At 40.2% G+C, this 23,861-nt stretch overlaps 1 protein-coding gene across 2 annotated transcripts in view; it reads left to right on the top strand.

The window, feature by feature from the left end:
• UBE2F (ubiquitin conjugating enzyme E2 F (putative)) overlaps nucleotides 1-23,861 on the top strand; it is an 87,185-nt gene that overhangs the window by 23,923 nt on the left and 39,401 nt on the right. For both annotated transcript variants that reach the window (XM_076342091.1, XM_076342090.1), the window contains exons 6-7: nucleotides 6,286-6,356; nucleotides 13,946-14,003. In XM_076342091.1, coding sequence (XP_076198206.1) covers nucleotides 6,286-6,356; nucleotides 13,946-14,003 — 129 coding nt within the window. The remainder of the gene's footprint in view (nucleotides 1-6,285; nucleotides 6,357-13,945; nucleotides 14,004-23,861) is intronic.

Genomic DNA, 23,861 nt, shown 5'->3' with positions numbered 1-23,861 from the left:
ATTTGCAACTGTCTGGCAGAAGCTTCTCAGAAGTGCAGTTAAGTCAGACCTGAGTCTCCCTTCTGGCTGAGGTTCCACCCTCATCTGTTCTCTCCTGTTAATTATTCTTGAGACCTGCACTTAATGATTATTCTCACAAAAAATTATATAGCCAAGAGAAAGAATGAAATAGGTGAACAGAAAGGAAAAGGTTTTTTCTTTTTGTTTCTTTGAGGTCTTCAAACTGGTGCTTATAGTTTTGATATTGGACTTAGGTGCTTAATCCCTTTTGAGAGCGTGGAGTGGAGGACGTGGAAAGCACAGATATGGTGACAAGTGGCCTCCTTTGGTGTACTCTGCCAGTTTTACTGGTTGTCTCCCAGGCTGTTTAGTTAAGTATCATTAAAAAATAACAATTTCAATGGTTATTAATCAAACAGCTTTCCAGAGGACCTACAAATGATTGTGGTATCTTATTGTAGATAAATAGATCTCCAGACAACTTGGCCTTTTCAAGCATGAGAAATGTTGGTATTATTGTACTTTACTAAAATTGCAGAACCTTGCAAGGGAGGAGAGATGCAATTACAATAAAAATAACTTCAGACATTGTTTTCAGAGTTTAGCTGTCAAAAGAACAAGATTGACTCAAAAAATGGAAAACAATTGGGGCACATGTCTGGTTCTCAGGAGTTTGATATGTAAGGAGACTAGAATCATTTGAGCATTTGAATTGCAATATTTGCATTTAGGTATATGAATTGCAGTAAGAAGGAAGCCTTTTTTTTTTTTTTTTTTTTTTAGTTTGAACGGTTTTGATAATTTTGCTTGCTTTTGTAACTTTTTCCCATCCTTCTGCTTTCTGTTTTCTTTTGGTGTTGATAGCTCAGAGTTCTTCTTTCAGGGAGGCTGAAGAATGTGTACGGGAGAATACTAGAGAAATGTGTCTGGGAAGACCTTGGCTTTTGTGTTCAGATGCACCAAGCCTAAATTCAGCATCATATATATGTAGTGGTTGCAGTCACATCATTGTTTATATACACGTACGAAGGAGGTGTGGTGGTCTGGAATGTAATAGCTTGAATTCCCAGACTGATCTTGGAGAATGGTGCATTAATACTGCTAGTAGAGTAGAAAGTAGAAAGGTTAAGTTTCTGAAAGCAGAGGAGTTGGGTTCGCATTCCAGAAGATGCCTTCACAAGTTTCCTAATATTCCTTTATTTATAGTCTATGAATACATGGGACATGCACTATATGTTATAAAAAGTTCATGCTTGTAGAGGGCCTGTATAGCACTTCTAAAAGAGCTTTGAATTTTCCTCCTCCTTTTTTTGATAGTTCTGCTCTCCTTTCATAGTCATATTGGTCAAGGATTATCTGCTTAAGCTATTTTTTTTGTAAGTGTTTAGGATCCTGGTGATATACTTCTATCTAAAACACCTACATGTACTAATAGTGTTTGCAGTTGTATGGTTTTGGTTGTGGGTTGTTTTTTGAGTTCCCCTTAATCTCACCAAGAATTCCATACTGTAATACAGGCCACTTCTACTAGCTTGTGTAAGGTTATGCACACACTATAAAGACAAAGGTGATGTTTAAGGTTGACTAAATCCTTGTTCTAACTTGAATAAATTGTGCCATTGCATACCTGAGAAACATGGCCTTCATTATAAAGGGGGAAACCCTGTCATGTTCTCTGCTGTCTAATTTTTTAGTCATCTTCAGTAATAGCAGTTTAACCACTGTGGCAATGCTAGGCACAGGGGAACATACGCAATACATACTCATTTTAATTTCTGTGTTTAAGGTATTCACCTAAACAACACTGCCGTAGGAAAGTATTTCCTATGTGTTAACAGGAGAGCTGAATGTTAATTTTGATCTGGGTTTTTTTGACTCTCAATTGCTATAATTAAAAAATCTTCTGGTTTGTTACGGTTCCTGCTCAGCACTGGCAGAAAATCTACAGCAAATGTTAATTAGATACTTTTAAATTCTGAGCACCTCTCATTCAACACAAAAGTAAAAAGTTTGCCTCTGTGCAATTTAGAAAAAAATGCAGTGGGTTGAATGTTGGGTTATGGTCTGGTTATTAATGAAAATGTATATATATGTTTAAAAACAGATGTTCTTTTTTTCTGTAGGCTAAAAAGATTAGTTAGAAAATAGATTCAGGTTCTGGAGCAGGGCTATAATGACTTGCCAGTCTTGTCCGGTATTTTTACTCCCAACACAAACATGCCTTGAGGTGCAGCTGATGAAATAATGGGTGCCACAAGACTAGGGACCTGGTGCTTTAACGGATGGAACCTGATTAATAGTACGGATCTGGTTTAACTTCCACATAAAACTAAACTGTCTGCCACTGCAAGCCAGGCCTTGTTTGCAGCTCCCGTGGTTCTGACGTATTGTGTTGTCAGAGTAGACAGTCTTAGGGACTCTCCAGTTTAGCAAGGTTTTTATGACATGAGGTGCCTTTAGGCAGTGGTCAAAAGCCAGGAATTTAACAGCAGAGCTGCTAATCCTGGTCCTTTTTCTGGCCAATATGTTAGTTGTGGAAACAGCAAACAATTGAAAGGGATTTGGTTCCTGAAGGATCAGATGTCACAATTAAGGGGCTTCCATCTTCCTCTTTGGTGACCCTACTTTATACAGGTCTTGGGTTGGAACCAATGAAATGGGAATTGGGCTCATGCTCCATCATGCCTCCATCCAGAAATTTTGAGGTGGTGCAAGGAAGCCTGGGGACCTGAAGTGCACACCTTGGGCAGTTCTTGTGTCAAGGCCCACTTCTACTGTAAGGGAATGCCTCTTCCACTTGTTGAGCTGGATAATCCAGTCCATCAAAAGCACAGGGCAGTGTGGTTTCATTTTCCTCAGTTTGTTTCTTTGTACTATGTGCTTAGCTGTGTTTGGTGTCCAGTTTCAGCCAATCTCAAGAAATTCGTCAGGAACTAGTAGGGAAGAGTGACTGGCAAGAAATATCTTAGGGCAACATTGTAGCTTGGTCTCTGGAATCCATATTCCTGTTAATGCCTCTTTTGGGAATTCTGTTTTGTAGAAACTGTGAAGAAAAAAAATTGTAGCTGCAGGGCAATTCACAAGAATGCTTTGGGACTGTCTAGAGAAAACATTTCAAATAACTTTGATTCCAAATTTCTGCTAGAAACCCCATCCCTTCTCTAGGGAAAAGGTTGTGAAGTGAAAAACTGCAGTTACAGAACAGATAAAACATATCTGTATTAGTACATCTGTCATGTTAGAGGAATTGGCTTGCCAAATTGATCAAGATCTGAAACTGTTAATTAAGTTCACTTATTGATTAGCACTTTATATCCGATCTCTCATTTGGTGAGAATAATGGAGCGGAGAGATTATTTGCTACATTTTTTTAAAGAAATGAGACAAACTTGATCTGAAGTTTGTTCTGCAAAACTTTTACTAAAACTGAAGTCAGTATAAGTGTAGTTCTCAAATGCTTACGACGCTTTCTTGTACCATCTGTATATATTCACCAGTATGTTGAAGTGGACTGAGAATGGACATGAAAGACAGTTTCCATTATCGAAACTGATGAGAGATCCTAAAAGATAAGTGGCTGCTTAGAAAAGGAGAAGAAAATACAGGCTGGGGTATGAAGGGATTGAGAGCAGCCCTGCCGAGAAGGACTTGGGGGTACTGGGGGATGAAAAGCTGGACATGAGCCAGCAATGTGCGCTTGCAGCCCAGAAGGCCAATCGTATCCTGGGCTGCATCCAAAGAAGCGTGGCCAGCAGGTCGAGGGAGGTGATTCTGCCCCTCTACTCTGCTCTGGTGAGACCCCACCAGGAGTACTGCGTCTAGCTCTGGAGCCCTCAGCATAAGAAAGACACGGACCTGTTGGAGTGGGTCCAGAGGAGGGCCACGAAAATGATCAGGGGGATGGAACACCTCGCCTATGAAGAAAGGCTGAGAGAGTTGGGGTTGTCCAGCCTAGAGAAGAGAGGGCTTCAGGGAGACCTTCTTGCAGCCTATCAGTACTTAAAGGGGGCTTATAAAAAAGATGGCGGTGAACTTTTGAGCGGGGCCTGTTGTGACAGGACAAGGGGGAATGGCTTTAAACTAAAGGGGGGTAGTTTTATAGGAATAGGTATATAAGGAAGACATTTTTTACACTGAGGGTGGTGAAACACTGGAAGAGGTTACCCCGAGAGGTGGTGGATGCCCCATCCCTGGAAACATTCCAGGTCAGGTTGGATGGGGCTCTGAGCAACCTGATCTAGTTGAAGGTGTTCCTGCCCACGGCAGGGGGGTTGGACTAGATGACCTTTAGAGGTCACTTCCAACCCAAACTATTCTATGATTCTATGAAAATCAGTCCATTCACTGTTGTGACCCCCAGTTGAGGTTGGATCTACCTGTGCAGCTTTTAGTATCTGAGGTGGATGAGTTTGAGCAGTGAAATAAATGGATTTTGTAAGCTTTGTTGTGCAAAGTGTTGCATGTATGACCTGTAGGTGGTTGGAGATATTCAAGTGAAACATTGTCTTGAGGAAATCTTGTGTGGATTTGTTATCTAAAGAAGACTCAAAGATTACTTGGAACAAGCTTGAAGGAGAAGTTTTGTCTGAAGATAAATTTTTTGATAGTGCTGCACTTGTCCTGTCTATCTAACAGAGGAAGAAGGAGAGAGAAAGAGAAAACCTTTGTCTTACCATCAGGAGTGGGTTTTTCTAATTTTTAGGGATGAAAAACACTTCGATGAAAGGATAAAGGAATTCTTTTGTTTCTATGATACAAAAAATGAGACACCAGCTAATTCACTCTGACGGTGAGGATTTGGGAATTTTTTTTCCTAAAGATTTAGTTTGTATAAAGCTTACTTTTTTTCTACTCATCAATACATTCCCTGTTTGAAGGTGCATATGGTAGAAATTTACTCTTTTATCTTGATCTGCCGGCATGGAATAAAAACTGCTGCTTTCCCTTTCTTGAGAACTAGACATAATCTTTCAAAACAACATGAAGATGTAGCTAATGAAAAGCTGTGCTGTTAGAAAACTTCTTAGAAGAACATTTGTTTCAAAGGTAAAAAGTTTGAGACTGTTTTCTGCATGCCACTTAATTTTCAATAATGCCATGATCCAGCACTGCAGCAGTCAGTATCCCTTGAGTTATTGGACAAACATGAAATAAGAGTGGAGAAAAGTCAATGTCTACGTTATAAATTACAGATGTGTTGTGGTGATAGGTTTTTCTTCTTTTAGTGCTGGACAGGTATATTATTGGTAGTTCAGTGCCATGCATATTTTCTTATCTCTTCTCCAAGGAGTCTTAAGTTAAAAAAAAAATTTTACTAAAAAGATAATTGGGAAGTTGAGAACAAAGTGATGAAACAAAACACATCATGCCGCTATGCAAATACAGCTATTTCAGCTATTTTGTCTCTTGACTGAAGACTTCATGGGAAGCAGTGGAGAAAGATAGCTCCGCATCTATAATATGTGATTTAATTGAAGTTATGAAAGGTACTGGTCTGTGCTGATGTATTCCAGTACACTTACTATAAGAAAACGTCTGCTTGATTGAAAGCTGCCAATTGTAATTTGGAGAGCATGGATGGAACAACAAGCTGTTGCTAAGCTACCCGAATTTTTATGACCTGCTCTTTATTTACTTCACAAAACTAGAGCAAATGAGACTGTATTTTAAGAATCTGTTTTTCAAAACCCACTATGGAATTCAGAAATCTGGTGATCTTGCCTGAAAATAAGTTTGGTGGCTTTTTATGTTAGTGTCAAGTTCAGATATGACACACCTTCTTGATGCTTCTTGTGATACTTCCTATTCAGTTGTGAACAGGAAGGTCTGTGTTTAAAAAGCTGTTCTTTTGACGTAGTTATTATCATTGCATCCTCTGCTGGTTTTTAACAACCCCCTGACTTGGATAAGCCTTGGGGGAAAACACTTAGTAGTTTTCTGTTTTGAATTGTTGTCTTACTGGTTAAGTGTTAAGAAACTGAATAACATGGAATGTTTTCTTCCCCTGAAGTAGATAGAAGAGAGTAAATTTTCTTGGCTTTCTTTAAAGTTATGTTTTTCTAAGAAAAAGCATAATACCAGACCAGCTTTTGTAAAGAGTTGAGAGAAACTAAAAGGGCAGAGAAAGCTGGTGTAACTCCTGTAGGTTATATTATCAGGGTCTTTAACATACAAACATAGGCTGTGAATATCAAATATATTTACCTTTTTCAGTTCTGTGACTTGTAACAGTGATAGAGTTTTATTTTAAAGGATAACATTGTATCTTGTTTTCTCTCCTGGCAGCCTCCAAAGGTAAAATGCTTGACAAGAATCTGGCATCCAAACATTACAGAGACGGGAGAAATCTGCTTAAGGTAGCAACAGTGTTCTGTTTTTTTACCTTGGAGATTTTACTGTGTAATAAAACATTGTATGTAATTTTCATGTCAGTATTTTTCAACAGATTCTGCAAATCGGTGGCATGTGACCCTTAGGAACTTAGAAATCTACTGAAAGTATTGTTCTTGCTGTGTGTTAGAGACCCTGTAGAGCCTGGCTCTTCAGGTTCAGACTTAGTTTTGTTCTACTTAGGGTAAAAATGTAAACTCCAACCTGAACAAAACTTAGTTGTGTTTTTTCCTCTCCCTCCATAGATGAATAGTCTTCAGGCCCTGAGAGGGCTTAAGGCTTTACTTGTTTAATGCCTGAATGTGTTAAGTGCTTGAAAACCATTTATATTTCAAAAAGGAAGGAAAAAGTGTTCCTTAAACTTTGACAGTAACTATTCTATATTTGCCATTTGTTTATTTTAACATTTAATATCCACTATAAGATGCATGTGCCAGTTACAACAAAACAGAATTGGGGGAGTGCAAGTCAAAATACAAAATACAGTGCTACATCTTCTGAAGTTAAATAAAGCTTTACTTTATCAAAGTGAGAGGCTTATGTTGTTGGGGGGGTTTGCTTGATAATAGTGAATGTTTCCTCTTCAAAATCAGTTTCTGAAACTTTGTAATTTCAGTGTTTCATCATGAGTACCTGATGGTGAAATTGGCCAGAAACCAAACAAACAGAAGTGAGAAGCATGACTGTCATTTTTCAAGTTAATGGGGCATAAAAGAAAAAGTAGATGAAGCAGAAGCAAGGAATATAAGTGAGATTGAAAGCTGTTCTGAAAATCCAAAACAGTTGCCAACAGTAGCAAATTGACGCTTAAAAAAAAAAGCTAAATTTTTCCTCTAGATTTAAAAATCATTTTAATGCTGTGTTCAAGGTCCTGGTGAAAATGAAGTTTTTACAGGGTAATCTGTCACACTTCATAGGCAGGTCAGGCTCATCAGCTGACAACAGCTAAAGAGTTGATATCAGTTCTTTTAGCCACAGTGGTCTGCTCGATGCTTCTGAGAAGCTCATATCATCAAAGGCTGACAGAAACCAGCCTCGGGAGGATGTAGTATGTTCCTGGTGCTCGATAGTCCCAGACTGCAGCAGGAATACAGGCAGTGAGGGCTGGCGTCCATAAACTTTACCTCATTTTGGGATTGGAGGATTTAAAAGCAGTGAAAAACATACTAAATCTTCTGAGATTACCTAAAAATCTGGTAACTGTCCACAGTTATTTGGAGCTGTATGCTGGTGATACAGGAAAGTTATTTTGGCAAATATGTATTGCTAGTTTTAGCAAATTTGCCAGACTTGTGGTGTTTCTCAGTGCCTCCTAGGACTGTTGCGTTTTACACAGCTCAACTTGTCACTTGACAGTAAGGAAGACTGATTTAAGGATCATGTTTTTACAGTTTAAATTCCACCAGAGTTCTTGTGGCTTAGTCACTGGAGAAAGCTTAGACACTTTGAGTCAAATGTGTATGTAAAGGAATGAGTAAGTGAACTGTTTGGAACCAGGGAACAAGAAATACTAGACACCAAATGACAGCTAAAAGTTTGAGCTCTGACTGCAGTGCTACATCTTCTGAAGTTAAATAAAGCCTCCTCACATTCTTGAGGATATTTCACTGTTTCTTGTCTTTAAATGGTTTTAATTATGAAAGAGGAACATAGTGTTGGAACATCAGGACTTCATTAAGTAGAATTATTTTTTTCAGCTTCTGCACTGAAACATCAGCTTTATTTGATTGTCAGATACTTTAACATATCAAACCTTTGAAATGTCTTACTGTTTAGATGGAAAAACTAAAATAACTTTTTGCTTTATGCCTGTTATAATGGAGAATGCACTCTATATATAGTACCTGCAATCAACTTATACAAGAGTCTTTACATTAAAATAGCTTCAGTTATTTTTAAAAGCAGAAGAAAATTTCTTACCAGTATGTTTCCCAACTGTCTTTTACATACCTCACACTATGGTATGTGTTGGTTTGATAATCATCCCTGAATTAAAACATACCAAATGATTAAACTGGTCATCAAGTGTAATAGTTTTGGGCAGGAAAAGTGTTGTTTCTGTCTGCTTTATGGATTGCAGTTACTCTGGAGCATATTTATAATGGACCATATTAATTAGGTCTGGACCATACTTATAGATATTGCCTCCACTGCATGTGTGGATAGAAAACATCAAGATACCTAGAAAGGATATGCTTGCTTACTACATACACCTGTTGACTACTTTCTTGACAATGTGTAATGCATGTCACTATTTCCGCCCCCCTCCCCATTGATGTGATTTCTGCCTGAGGTGTTTTTTCGTCCTTGACGGCATAAGCTTTTAGAATAGTTTAATCACTCAGAAATTTCACTGCTTTTCTGCTATATGATGAGGTAGTCAGTGTTGTCAGATGTGTCTTTTATGGCAGTAGGTGTTGTTAGTTAAGGTTTGGTCACTTCATGATGCAATATTAAAGGGTGCTGAATGGAGAAGTGTTTGAAGACTGATTAATTGCATCATCTAGTATAGCTCAGTGTTGCAATTTCTCCAGTTATAAAAGCTGATTAAGTTGATTGCTTGTTTCTGTTCCCCAGTGCTGTTCCCAGTCTCCTCAGCTGTGCCAATGTGGAAATAAAAAGCGCTTTAGAAAGACTTTCTGAACCAATTGCACCACTCATCCAGTCTATAGCATGGCCTCCAGAATGGTTGCACTGGCAGTGCTGGGTTGAGCAGGGAGGTGGGCAGCGGGAGGTGAGCAAGAGAATAACCTCTATAATGTGTCCCTGCCAGCAGAGGGTTTCTGAAGTGGATTTACAGCTTTTTAATTCAAACTTACCTTGAATGATACTTTCTGTTGGCAAAAGGAAGGCAAAAGTTTTGTTGGAACTGACATTTTATGTTGATAAACGTGTTCATCTGAGATCTTTACATAAAGCAGATTTTTTCCTGGACTGATCTCCCCATTACAGTAATTTTTAGTCATTTAAGCTATAAATCATGTCAGCTGGAATTTCAGAAAGTTTTAAGCTTGCTAGAGCCATGCAGTTCCCAGTTCAATAGATGTTTTTGCAAGATCTCTTTAGGATGCTGTGTATTTAAAAAGAAAAAATTCCTCAAAGCTTTTCTCCATGCAGGAATTACTCACAGAATGAGAAGATATTTGTGGAAATGAAAGCTAAGCAGCTGGCTGGTCACATCAGTGGCTGTTTTGGTTACTACAGCTTCAAAAATAGTGATTTTGCCGTCTTCCCATAGGAACTTGGATATAAGGATTTGAAATCATGTTCTGGGAGGTCTCCTTAGATGCAAACACCAGATGTTAAGGTGCAGTTATCAGCTCCAGTCCCCCCATGACTGAGGACACATTTGGCTTTTCTCAGACCCTACTACAGCTGAAGACAAAGCAAATGGAAATAGTGTTTTACTGTCCTTCCCAGTTCCTGGTGAAGTTCCCTGCCTGACAAACTCCTGCTCATGCCCCAGCACTCCCCCTCCTGTCAGCCCTGCCACTTCTTGGAGTGGTTCATCTTGAGGGCGCTCACAAGGCATGAGCGGGACAACCAGGGGATCAGGCCCAGCCAGCACAGGTTCATGAGAGGCAGGTCCTGCTTGACCAACTTGATCTCCTTCTATGACCAGGTGACCCACCTAGTGGATGAGGGAAAGGCTGTGGCTGTGGTCTACCTGGACTTCAGTAAGGCCTTTGACACTGTCTCCCACAGCATTCTCCTAGAGAAGCTGGCGGCTCACGGCTTAGACAGGTGTACTCTGCGCTGGGTCAAAAACTGGCTGGATGGCCGGGCCCAGAGAGTTGTGGTGAATGGAGTTACATCCAGTTGGCGGCCGGTCACGAGCGGTGTTCCCCAGGGCTCAGTTTTGGGGCCGGTCTTGTTCAGTATCTTTATCGATGATCTGGATGAGGGCATCGAGTGCACCCTCAGTAAGTTTGCAGACGACACCAAGTTGGGCGGGAGCGTTGATCTGCTCGAGGGTAGGAAGGCTCTGCAGAGGGACCTGGACAGGCTGGATGGATGGGCCGAGGCCCAACTGTATGAGATTCAACAAGGCCAAGTGCCGGGTCCTGCACTTGGGCCACAACAACCCCATGCAGCGCTACAGGCTTGGGGAAGAGTGGCTGGAAAGCTGCCTGTTGGAAAAGGACCTGGGGGTGCTGGTTGACAGCCGGCTGAACGTGAGCCGGCAGTGTGCCCAGGTGGCCAAGAAGGCCAATGGCATCCTGGCCTGCATCAGAAATAGTGTGGCCAGCAGGAGTAGGGAAGGGATCGTGCCCCTGTACTCGGCCCTGGCGAGGCCGCACCTTGAGTACTGTGTTCAGTTTTGGGCCCCTCACTACAAGAAGGATGTCGAGGTGCTGGAGCGTGTCCAGAGAAGGGCAACGAGGCTGGTGAAGGGTCTGGAGAACAAGTCTTATGAGGAGCGGCTGAGGGAACTGGGGTTGTTTAGCCTGGAGAAGAGGAGGCTGAGGGGAGACCTCATCGCTCTCTACAACTACCTGAAAGGAGGTTGTAGCGAGGTGGGTGTCGGTCTCTTCTCCCAAGTAACTAGCGATAGGATGAGAGGAAATGGCCTCAAGTTGCGCCAGGGGAGGTTTAGATTGGATGTGAGGAAAAATTTCTTTACTGAAAGAGTGGTTAAACATTGGAACAGGCTGCCCAGGGAAGTGGTTGAGTCCCCATCCCTGGAGGTATTTAAAAGACGAGTAGATGAGGCGCTTAGGGACATGGTTTAGTGGGCATGGTGGTGTTGGGTCGACGGTTGGACTCGATGATCTTAGAGGTCTTTTCCAACCTTAATGATTCTATGATTCTTCCCCAAGGCATGTACTCACTCACCAGCTTTAGTAATCTGAAATGCTGCGGAAATTGTACAGTTGGTTTACCCCTATCTTTACTATTGCAAATTCATTCTCAGGCGTCACACAGGAAGCTTCTGAATGTTTATTCAATCTAAATAATACTAGGTGAGTTTTCTGGCATTCCTGTATGAGACAGCAAAGTTCTGGCAATTTTAGAATAGTCACTTCAAGTAAACAAGTCTTCCTACCCATCAGGTGTCCTGAAACCCTGGTAGAACAGGTGGCTTTTGTGGTGTATCTGGCAGCTTGTCAAAAGCAGCCTCTCGAAGCATTGCGTGGGCGAGAAACTCTGCTGGTTGTGCCATTTGAGAACTTCCTAGTAGCCCAGCTCCTCTATGGCAGCAGGACTGGTGGATGACAGGTCTTTGAACAGAAGCTACATGCTGATGCTTGTTCATCCACTAAACTAGTTCGTGATGTATTTTGTGTATTTCTCCTCATTTAGGTGTTCATTCTGCTGTTTGTGTGTATGATGCTCTGAGAGCAGATCACATTCAGACCTCCCAACTGTCTGGCAGTTATATCTAGGTCATCCCTGTGGAGAGCATGAGATGTGGTTTCTCTAGACACCCTGTGCTGGGAAAAGGTTTTGATTAGGGGCCTAACGATCATTCTCAATTTGTAGGAAGGAAGAGGATGCTGCTCTAAAAATGAATTATATCAGCAAATTAGAAATACGAGGCAAAGGTACACTTATCTATCTTCATTGGTTTCCTGCCAGAGCTCTATGAAGGGTATGAGTGTCTTCTCTCAAGTCCTGGCTGCTGATGCCCACAGCTGGAGATATGCTGAGAGACAGCTCTGAGGCTTTGGGAAGCTGGAAGTGTATGAACAAGGCTTATCTGATATGCTCAGGCATTTTGAGCTCTATCAGTGGATATCTTTATGCTTTTTTTGTGTGTGTTAACTTATTCCTCACTCTTAAGTTCACAGTGAGCTATATGAAGAGGTAAAGGGAAGTACTATAGCAAAATTTTGTGAGGAGCAGACAGAAAGCAAGTTAAAAAGTCCGTTATTTGCTCAAAACCTGAAAATTCTGGCTCTTGCCTGTTCAGCAGCATTTTTGCTTTTACTTTTGTAATATGAACAAAAATTGCAGCCACAAGATGCTATTTTTAATGTTCTTGAAATTAATTTTGAACTATGCTAGTGGTAACGGCATATTTTATCTTTTTAAAGGCACAGAAATGAGGTTAGCAGCACAGTTAAGATGGAATAGTCTTGTCCGGTATCATCATCCTGTTCCTAGCCTCTCTACATTGAACAAGGAGTAATGCTAGTCGTAGTATATCTCCTTGGATTAAAAACTCAGCACATTCAATAAATAACTATATGGATAGCCTGTATGGCCCAGTCATCTGCTGTAATTTAAAAATGACTTAATACATGTCATCCTGAAAGTTGGTAAAACCTAATAGTTTAAGACTATTTCACTTTAACCCTATCATTTCAGAAGTAGAAGCTGCTGGTGGTGATGAATTTTCGTGCTTTGCTACTTTGCTGTATGAATTTTCAGTTTTAGATTACTTCTTAACAGAGGAAGACGCGATTATGGAATGATGCTTCAAGGAGTTTTCCAGACTTTCTCATTCATATTATGACTTTTGCTTTCACGAATGTGAGCAAGACTTCAGCTCATTTCTCAATTATGTTCTGGTCTCTCTAATATTTTTACTTCTCATAACTGCTGATGTTTTGACCTGAAAGGTTCAGGAATGCTTTACCAACTGAATACACTTCAATAATTTCAACTTGTAAATAGGTCAACAGCTTCACTGGACTCAATATGTAGCATAGTACGCAGGTCATATAAAATTTCTATACAGTATGTGTGTGTATGTAGGAAAGTCAGTATCTTATTTATATTAATATTCATATGTATTTATATTAAAATTCAAGAGCATGTGTTATAGTTTCTAAGGAACTTTTCCTCCTGTAAGCAATCTCTCTTGCCCGGAGTAGTCTTCATCATGATTTCCAGTTGGGGATGTATGATGTTGAGTTTGCCTGTAAAGCCTTAAAATATTCTGCGCGCAATATGGCTCACCTGCTGGAAGAGGACTGTAAGACCCTGCTGCTAGACTGTCCTGCGCTGTGTCCCAAGAGGCTTGAGATGCATCTGCTCATGTTACGGCTGTTGCAGAACCTTCCTAAGCAGACAGACAAAAACTATTTCACTTTCTTATCCCTGCCTCTAAGAAGCTGAAGTCCTTTCACAGAAGAGAGGATGACAATCCTCTTTCTTGCTAATTAGATATCCCACCAAAAATACCCTTCTTTGGATTTAATTGTGCCAGGTTTGGTGAGAGATGGGTCATTTTGCAAGCCTGTCTCTTCACCAGAGATGAACATGTTCTAAACTGGAGCATGTGTCTGTGTGCTCAGGGGAAAATAAAGGTTCAATGTTGAGACTGTCACAAGGATTTCTGTCACACTTATTTTGCTTGATGAAAATAAGTCAGTTTTTTTGACGAAGGTTGAGCTCAGGTCAGGAGATCTGTAATGACACTGTGCAGAATGTAATTCTAGGAAGACATACCAATTCTTGTGCTTTAAAATCCCGGTACCTAGATAATAGTGCAAGAGGTAATTCTTATGTTGCAGTTACTTCCTAAGTTCTTAATGTTTTCTGAGATTACTGACAAAGGTTGTTTAACTAGAAGTTGCACTGTATAATATGTGTGTCTTTTTTCCAGTTTATTGAGAGAACATTCAATTGATGGCACTGGCTGGGCTCCAACTAGAACATTAAAGGTACTATTTCCTTTTAGATACATACATCGAACTAGATATATCTTTTTAAATACTTTTATGGACTTGGAAAGAGGCAGATAATGCGGTTTGCTCTAGAAACAACTGAGTTTTTTGTCTTTCAACAAGTGTTGGTGGCAATACTGAAACAACAAGTACAGTGCTAACTGATTGTAGAAATGTTTGCTAGTTTTAGCATAGCTGCGCAAACACTGCTTTGACTGATAAAAGGTTTTGTAGAATGCTGTGACTGTAGATAACCCTGAGAAACCATGCTCGGTAAGGGTGGTCTGCTTTTTTTTTTTTAGCCAGGCAACAAATACAAAAGCATGATGTGAACAGGACTAACAGTAATCCATTGTCCTTGTAATTTCCATTGTATTGACATTCCTGATAAATCAATAGTCCATCTCCACCCCACGCCCCTCCACCCCACCCCACCCCCAAGTTCCTCTGAGTAGAGGAACTTGGAAAAGTGAAAGGCAAGTTGCATTTGGGAGAAACGCCATGTGGAACAGAATCAGAGTGTAGTTACTGCATCATCTTGAATTCTGTTTCATTCCCAGTGTTCAAAGAGGGGAGCAGCACATCTGCACTTAGGTATTGCATAAAGCAGGGCACTCTTGGCTGTTTTAGTCACTCCAGTAGGGAACTAACTGCCTCTGCCCTTTAACCTTGCCTCAAATGTCATTTTACCCGAGTCACTAAAATGTAAGTGAAATCTGGTCCCTGTAAAATTGCTGGTAGTTGTGCCGCTGTGGTTGCAGAATGACTTCAGAGGTTGGTCCCACCACAGCTGGGCAGTGTTAACAAATTCAGAGTCATAGTTCCTATATGAAATATTCTTAGGGAGATTGTCACAAAGGACATGCGCTTTAGCACAGTGACTGCTCTTGTCTTGCTACGGGAAGTGGTTGGTTGCCCATTTACTGATACGTGACCTTGCTGCCAGAAGAGTCTTGCAGAGCACTGAGCAATAATCTTCCTTTTGCTTTTACCAGGAACCCTGCCAGAATTGGTTCTTAAAGAACAGTTAGCTACATTAGATAGATAAAGGATACACATCAGGTGTTTGTTTCTTTTCAAAAGGCAAATTGAGTTTTATCTAATACTTGATTTCCTTTTTGGCACTATGAATGAGGTGTGACTTTCCTCATCTTCATGAACATCTGACTTTCTGGAAAGTGAAGTAGAATCTGTGTGTGTTTGTTTTGTGGGTTTTCTTAAACACCCTTTTGCTATTTTTTTTTTCTATCAGCTGGTATGATTTTGTTTTGCCCTTGTGTTTCTGTTTTCATATTAGGTTAAATCAAGGCAGTGACTGGGTAATTAAGTTAACCAGTTCTGTTCCTGTCCCTTATTTCATTCTCAGAGAAAGTTTTTGGACTACAAGTTTTAAGCTTCAGCCATTAGAAAATTAGTACACCAATATTGCAACTGGATAAGAATGTACATACGTTTTTATCTGCTCTCCTAGCTTTGTTCATGGTAACTTTCTTACAGAGATTAAAATACTGCCACATGTTAAGAATATGGGTGGGAATAACTGCTGACATTGTGTACTTAACTTCCTATCCTCAGTGATGATGGAAGATGTGTATTAATCTTCTTTTCCATTTTATTCTTGTATCAGTTTGCGAATTGCATGTGATTAATTTCATAGAGTAAACATCCTGGAATCTCAACAACCGCGAGACTCAAATTACTGAATATTATGAAGCATTTTAGGGTGTTTTTACCTTCAATAAGTTAACGAGGAAAAAAACCTCCACAACCCCAAACAAAAAAAAGCAGGAACTTTGTCTATGGATGTTGAAATGAAAGATTCAGCAAGGGAAAAGGAGATAGTAGCTTAACTTTAAAAAGAAAAAAATAAAATAAAATCCAGCATCCCCCTTGGGTTTTGTTTCTTTTCCCCATGGGCACTGAAGCACCACAATTGCAAGCTCACATTTTATAGCTTTAAAAAAAAAAACCCACCCCAAATTGCAAAGTTTTCATTCTTTACTTTTTGTCTTCAGAGTCTCCATTTTAAATAAACGTGCAGTTTCAGTAAGTGTTCTCTCACCTGTCATGTTGTCACTTCATGTGATTTGAAGTGTCATCACAAAAAGTAAATACCACATGTTGGTCCTAACTTCCAAGTTGTGCCTCTGTAGAAACACCGTTGTTACACCGTGCCTCTCATACAAAAGGAGCGTCAAAAAAATTGAGCATAAGTAGCCATTGGGGATGTCAGTAAGCCGCAAGCACTGTTCCCCAAACAGTGTTTTTGCTTGGGATACAGATTGTAATTAGATGGTAACTAGCATGTGGACTGAGTCTGTTCTTTGTCGAAGACACTCTTCATCCATTCCAAGTGTGCTCTTTGGAAGGACTGATAAACATGTGAAAGGTGGGTCTCGGTCAGAGTCAGGGTTCCTGATCGGTGCTCTATCAGGTGCTTTCAGATCTTTGGCTGACTGTCACCTGTGAAGCTTCATGCGTGCCTTCATATGTGTTTTGAAGCTTGATTAGCATCCAAGTGCTTAGATTCCAGGCTACACATGCTTCTGAGATGGAAAATACGGAATTGTGCTGGTTTATCGACAATATGGCCACACAGTCAAGTTATTTGTCAGCGTGCATTAATAATTGTGGTAGGTACGTGTTAATTATAGACCACAGAATTACATGAAACAGTGAGTGACTGGTAGGAAATGAGAGCCATGAGGTGTCACCCAGGTTACTTTTATCTCTTAACATTCCACCTGCACCCACTAATCCAGCCCTCCTGAATCCTTTGTTTCCAACACTTGGACACCATGGTTTGGAGAACCTGCTCATCTCCACAAGCAGAATATTGTGTGAATTTGCACAGTAGCGCTACGGATAGTATCCGGTCTTGGCCAATGGTGGACTTAAGTCAGTGTTTCATATTCCACTCATCAATAATATGAAGGCAGCCTGGTTTTCTGGAGGAATAGTACCCAAATTTGTCCAATAAAGCACTCTACAACACTGCTAAAATATTTAATTTGAGAATGGGGATGTACTGTTATTTCTGCGACAAAAATTGGCAGGCATTACTAATGCAGCCATTCTGAGTGCATTAGTAAAACCATTCAAATGGGATAACACAAAACCTCAAAAGCCACATGCACAAACCAGCTCTGCTGTATGCTACTGCATGCATCCATGTTATGTGCTTAACCTTTTTAGAAGACTTAAGTTTCAGAAGTTTTAGATTGTCTCATCTTCTGTATCCTTGTGGTGGCAGCAGAGCTCTTACATGAAAAATCCTTCAAAACAAACTGCTGTGACCTTTTCAACACTTTGTTTAGTATCAATGGGTAGAAACTTGAAGAGGCATTTGGATCATGCCTTTTAACTTTCTGAAATAAAAAATAAAATCTCCTAAATACTTTTTAAAAGTTATGTGATAAAATGTGTTTTAACAGTGTAGAGAATTCTTAAGGGGGAGTAAAAGCTAACTCAATTTTATTTTCTAGCATTTTGTTGCACTCTGTCATCTCATCCATGATTGAATTCCCTTTAAGTTACTAAGTGTTGAGCATTATCTTTTTTCCAGTTTACTTCTTCCTGCTACTGAACACATTTCCATGGACCACTGTTAACAGCAGCCTGTGTACTAGTGAAGGCACTGAAGAATGTGCTATTTCTGAATTCCTGTATTAGATACTTTTTAAATCAGGTTATTAAGAAAGTTGGGCTTTAACCCTGAAACAGATCATTGGTAGGTTAATGTTTTAAAACAATCTTTATATACTTTTTTAAATCACTGTTGATGCAATTGTAAATGTTTTCTTTATCCATAGAAACACTCCTGAATCTTAAATTCTTAGATAATTTTTGGTAGCAGTTTGCTTATGGATTGTGTAAAAACTGGTGCAGTGCTTTCTAACTGATCTTTGTGTAATCTTTCACTTCTTTATAGCTAGCTATGGGTTACAACAGGAGCTTATTTACCTTTCAGTCTCCATTCTGTTATGTTCTGCATAATTTTATTGCATACTTCTTTCCTCTCTAAAACAGAATATTCATAAAGCAAAGGACTGCTGAAGTTATTTTGGGCCTCTGCTCAGACTGTCTGTGCTTGTTTTTCTCCTGCTTTTAGGTCTGATGGTCAAAACTGAATTTTTCCAGATGGAAAGCAAATACGTGGTTATTATTCCATTCTGTTCTCAGGTTTTTATTTCACTGACAATACCAGCTTTTAAATACCTAGTGTGAGATAATGCTGCTGTTGCTCTGATACCCTGCTTCTTCCCCCTCAATAATTCCAAATTCAAACTCAAAAGTGCTTCAGTAGCTCCTGTTAGTCCTCAACATGCACTTCCTTGTACCTTATTTGCCATGAGTATCATCTGCCTGGTTAAGATAGGCCTCCCTAGTATTCATCAGCTTTCTCTCAAATGCTTGTTTTCACTTTGCTATAAAATTATCTTGGGTGATTGATTTTTAAAAAATAAGGGAAGAAGTGGATCTGTGTATTGTGATTGCCTAATTGGTTCTAAAAGTCAAGCTGTTCCTTCTGCAATTATCTCTAACAAACTACAACTGCAAATTGGTCAGTGACTGATTTATGAACCATAAAAATAATCAAAGCATACTTGTGCAACTCCGCTGACTGACCCTGGAGGGCTGAGCATAGTAACGTTAAAACCAGTATTTTAAAATGTATGGTGAATGTTCATAAGGAATATTTGGTCCTTTTTTTGTAACCCTGTTCTGATGGAGCTACAGTTGGTTTCGGATAATTGGAGAACTATTTTCTGTAGGATTTTCATGTTGTATATGCATTTCAATTCTTCATTGAGGTATTTTAAAGAGCTGGTTTTTGTCATCTTCATGTTACTGCTGTCAGGAGAGACAGGAGCAGGAATGGGAAACATCAAGATAGTCTTAAACTATAGATATGCAGACAGCTTTTTATACCCGCCTATAGGAAAACAATATTTTTTTCAGGAATTCCTTTCCCATAACTTCAGATACTAGGTTAAGAAATATCTGTCTGTTATTAGATAGTCTAATCTAAAAGGAATTGAGTTGTTTGTGAGAAATTATTGCTCTTTGGAGTTTATCCATAAGAGGCTTGCTTATTTAATTAGCAATTAATACTAAATGGGAAAATATGCCTTATTTGTTGTGTTGGTTCTGCTGTTGTCTTCAGGCAGTAAAATTACTTTATTTGAAATCATGCAAATGTCAAACTAATCTCTTGGAGAAATAAATCGGAGGGTCTTGACTTAATTTTTCTAGTTACCTTTACCTCAACATTTAAGCATAAACCTGAGTAGTTTTAAAAGCTTCAGTATACGCACAAAACTTTCGTTCATCGTCTTAATGAAAACAGGTGGTCTGCTGTCAAAATTGTATGTGTATTAGTGTAGAGGAGTATTTTAAACAGACAATAACTGTCACTGTCTTCAGGATGAAGGGAAAAAAGTAAACCTGTATGTTCTGTGTTGTTCTCATTAATTCTTGCTGCTGATACTATTTTTCTCAGTGAGCATTATGATAACATTGTTCTGCTATTGATTTATTCAAATCCCATTTTGGAATAGGTCTTTGTACTGTATGTAGAAATGTCAAAGCATGTGCTTGTAAAAGCTGCCTTCCTGGATGGAATATGTTTATCCTCCATATTGGTAAAGTAAGGAGGAGAAGGTCATCAAAAGAAAATGAAGGGCTTCATAGCAGTGGCAAAGAGCACAAATGCCAGCTCTTACTGTGCAGGAGGAGGAATTACTGGGAAGTCAAGCATAGCTGAGCAAGGAGATTCTTGATCTAATATGAATTTCACATCCAGCTCCTGGGATCTTCTTGGTGATGACCACCAAGGTTTACAAAACTAGCTCCTGAGAAATTGTATGTGTGATCTCAAGGGGAAGATGGACTCTGTCAAGGTCTGCTGCTTCCTGTTATAGACCAGTATAGAGCCTCTGAGTGCTGGGGAGAAAAACATCACCCAGTATGCTTACAATTATTCACTGCATACCAGCTTCAAATACTGCATTAAGCAGAAGATTACCTGTTTTTTCAGGTGGTGTGCCTTTATGTGTCTTCTCTGGTATTATACAGGAATTGAATCAGGTGGGTGTTGTTTCAGGCAATGTGTCCATGCCTCCTGCACTGTTGCCCACTTAAGACTTTTTACACCACCTTATTTCTCCTTGTGATGTTTCCAAGAGGTATGGTGGTGCCTCTCACCCAAGCCTGCTCCCCACCTGGAGCAGTGTTTGGCACAGTGGGAAGGAAGGAGAGGGTTGAACTTAATTCTGTGCCTGCAGCAGCTATTCCAGGAGGACACCCTGAATGAGCTAACACCCAGGCACGTGGGCTTTCTTTTGTTTGAGGAGCAAGATGTGCAGAATAACTTTCTGGAAGTCCTCACCTCCTCAGCTATGCTGTGCTTGGCTGGCTGTAGGTTTTATGGGTGACCTTCTGGCTGAAACACTGTCAGAGGAGGACTGTGCCTGCTCACCTCTCAGTATTCTCTCTGGGGTCCTCTTCATTTGCAGAGCTGCCTTCCTCCCTCACATGCAGAGCACTTAAAGGTCCAACTCTGTGTGTTGACCTCATGGAGGCTCCCAGGACCACATAGCCCAATGTCTCCTGCTGCCAACACCTTTACTCTTTCCCTCACTCAGTGAGTAACAAAATACAACATATGGTTGCAAGCAAACAGCTTTAGGGAAAGGCCACCACAGCAGCAGGGAGCTATACCTGCAGCATAACAGAAATAGGTCAGTGCAAGTGTTTAGTCTTGTACTTTATTCCCTGAAGACTTAGTCTTTATTTGCTGAAAGGGTGTGGTATGAGTACTGTGGGTATTGATCAAAGGAATCTGTGAAGGACAGAAAAGCAAGCCTGTTGGCCATTGCATGTCCTTGAAGGTGTGGGCACTGATCTGCTGCAAACTGCTTTATGTCGCAAGTACAGTGGACTCCTTCAAAGCTCTCCTCTGTTCTTGTCAGTGCAGCAGGAGCAGAACTACCACCCCAACAAACAAAAACCCCCAAACCAAAAATCAGGGCCTAAGCTGCATACCTTCTCGTATTTTTTGGGATACTGAAGGGGATATCAGCATTGCAGAAGACAGCTCTAGGGAAGCAATGAAACACAAGGGGATAAATACAGAAGAAAAAGTAATTTTAGCAAGGGGGTAGGGAGTGGCAGCAGAAGGTAGAGGCAGGTACAGAAGAGAGATTTTTGAACCAGTAAAGATGTAGATGAGGAAAGACAGAAGAGTCAGAACCATTTGAGGGCTGTTGGTTGTCAGCAAACATGAAAGGACGTGCACCGTTTGTCTCTTTCCATAATGTAAGAAGTACTTCAGGGTGTTGTAGGAGCTCCCAGTGGTTCAGAGCCTTCTTTTTGGTATGATTTGGAGGGTAGTGTCCTCTTTGGTCCAGACCTCTGCATCCCTGCTCAGTGCTGGAGCCCACGTGATATGCATCTGCAGCAGGATGTCTGGCCTGACTTTATCCAGAAGTTTATTTCACACACACAACTGCTCTGACCCCACGGACAGTGGGGACAGGGGCAGGTTCTGCTTCAGGATGGCACTGCTGCTCTGAACCAGACAAGGACTGGTTCATTGGTGCCCTGCTGACTGTGCAAGTGCCTGGCCCAGGGTGGTTCTCATGAGGGCTGGGCTGTCCCTCGCAGCTCTGATCGGCACTGGGGACTGGGGAGAGCCTGTGCGTGTTCAGCGAAAACCAAGTGAGGGAGATTTAGTTGTCACGGTCAAAGGGGTTTCTGAATGTCCTTGTTGATCACAATTTAGATAGGTATTTGTTGCTGTTGAAAAGGCACAGCTTTACCACAAGGTACCTTTCAATGGTTCAAGTCTCCCTCTGTAAAGGAGGTCATCTAAAGAAAGGTGCAGTGCAAAAGATTTATATTCTTCAATATCTTTGCTCTCTAATGTGCTTAAAATGTCCATTGTTACTGCTTTCATTTCTTTGCCTTCTCCACCTCTAAAAATTGAATAAGCAGCAGACAAAAACTTCAGACCCGGTATTTGGTAAAGAGAAGTTATAAGCCACTGAATACAATCTTCTATGTCGCTCTGACATTATTCTATTTTTCTTAAAATAAGCTTCAGGAAGTTTTTCTGCAGGGATATATTGTGTTGTATTTTGATTTTATAAATTGGCTTTATCAGTTTTATAAGAAGTGATTTATTTTCTCTTCCCCTCTGTACTTGCCCAGGCTGGTGAAAATACTTACACAAATCAATGTCTTGCAATAAACTTTGGTTCATAAGATTTGCAAAAATTTTCTTTCTCTCTCTTTAATGGCTTCTGGCAAAGCCTAATCTTTGTTTTAAATACAGTAGCTGTTATTACTAGCACATTTTTAAAGAGTGATTCAGTAGAACAGTGCAGTACATTAATAAGTCTAATTAAACCATGCTTGTTTTCCCCAAATTGACACAAACTGCATATTCAGAAATCAACAACTTTAATCAGTTGAGTAGACTGGTCTCCGCAGGGCAGTTGCTTTAATGTTCGTAATCACTGTAGTGTAGTTCATTAAGAAGCTATCACAGAATCCCCCTGGGAATAATTTATAAAAGATTTAGCTGTTTGCTCTGAAGTAACCTTGGGGACAAATGTCAAGGAGTCAGTAACAAAAGTAAGGGATTTTAGATGAGTGCTCCTGCATACTTGGCAATTCACAACTGTCTTGGTCTGGGAGAAGAACAGACTATAATTGTTCCTGTTTTCTTCCCTCTAGTATATTTGAGCACAGAAGAAATCGTTTTCCAGCCTTCCTCCTTTTTTTGTGTTTGCTAACTGGAGCAGTTCATGCCATTTAAATTACCCAAAGCCCTCCAAGTAAGCTACTGTTGTTGTGTTTGGGTGGGAAGCATGAGCTGGGGTTGCAGGCACATGAGAATTGAGATGGCCTTTGTGGTTGATTAAAGAAAGCTTCCAAGTGGAAATGGTGTTTTACCTGCTACAGGAATTTTGCAAGATACTGTAGCAGTGTTATATGCAAGATTAGAGAGGAGCAGGACAGGGAGAGGAAATGTAAAAGAGAACATTTTATTTGGGAGAAGACTGTTGAGGAGGGAAGCAGTTTTTTCGTAAGCTAAAAAGTGCCTGCCATCTCTGGCATGAAAACATACTTTTTTATTTTTTAACCCCTTGGACTAGTAAGTTTTGTGCAGTCAATTACATTGTAGTGGTTGCAAACAGGTGATTAGTCCATGGGGAGAAATTGGAGATGTTTGTGGAGGCGTGTTGAGGAGGCAGAGAGAGAAGTCCAACAGAGCCTGGGGAAGGGGGACTGCCTGGGATGAAGGATGCTTGGTTTTCTAGGCCGCAAAGGAGAGAGAAAGAAGCTGGGCTTGTTTGTAGGAGACGATGGAAGAAAGTGAATGGAAGTGGAAAACCATCTTGAACTGGTGCGTAGGCAGACAGGACAGCAGAGAGCTGCCCCAGGAGACAGCCATGCAGTGGTGTGACTTTCAGCATGCTGAGTTTTTTGGTATAATTTCAAGCCCTTTTCCAAACTGTGATGTACAAAGCTTGGCAGTTGTTTTATTGGAGTTACTGCTTCAGTTTGTTTAAAAGAAAAAAAAAAAATTGCTTCAGACATCTGCTTATATGAATCACTGCTGCTCCTTTCATTGATCTGAATGGGTTAAACTGTTTGTATATAAAAAATGGTTTAGCAATGAGCTTTAATTTAATCAGTCTATTAGATCAGAAATGCTCCTTGGATCTCTAAAGAAGTTTCTCTTATTGGAAGTTCATTAGCTGCTTTTGTCTGGCTTGTTCTCTGCTTAAATTAATGTATTAAATATACTTTGCCTGTTAAAGGAAAATCTTAATTTACAATTTA

Source organism: Aptenodytes patagonicus, chromosome 6 (assembly GCF_965638725.1).
Source record: "Aptenodytes patagonicus chromosome 6, bAptPat1.pri.cur, whole genome shotgun sequence".
In the NCBI taxonomy this organism is placed as follows: Eukaryota; Metazoa; Chordata; class Aves; order Sphenisciformes; family Spheniscidae; genus Aptenodytes; species Aptenodytes patagonicus.
This window is presented reverse-complemented; position numbering and strand designations above follow the sequence as displayed.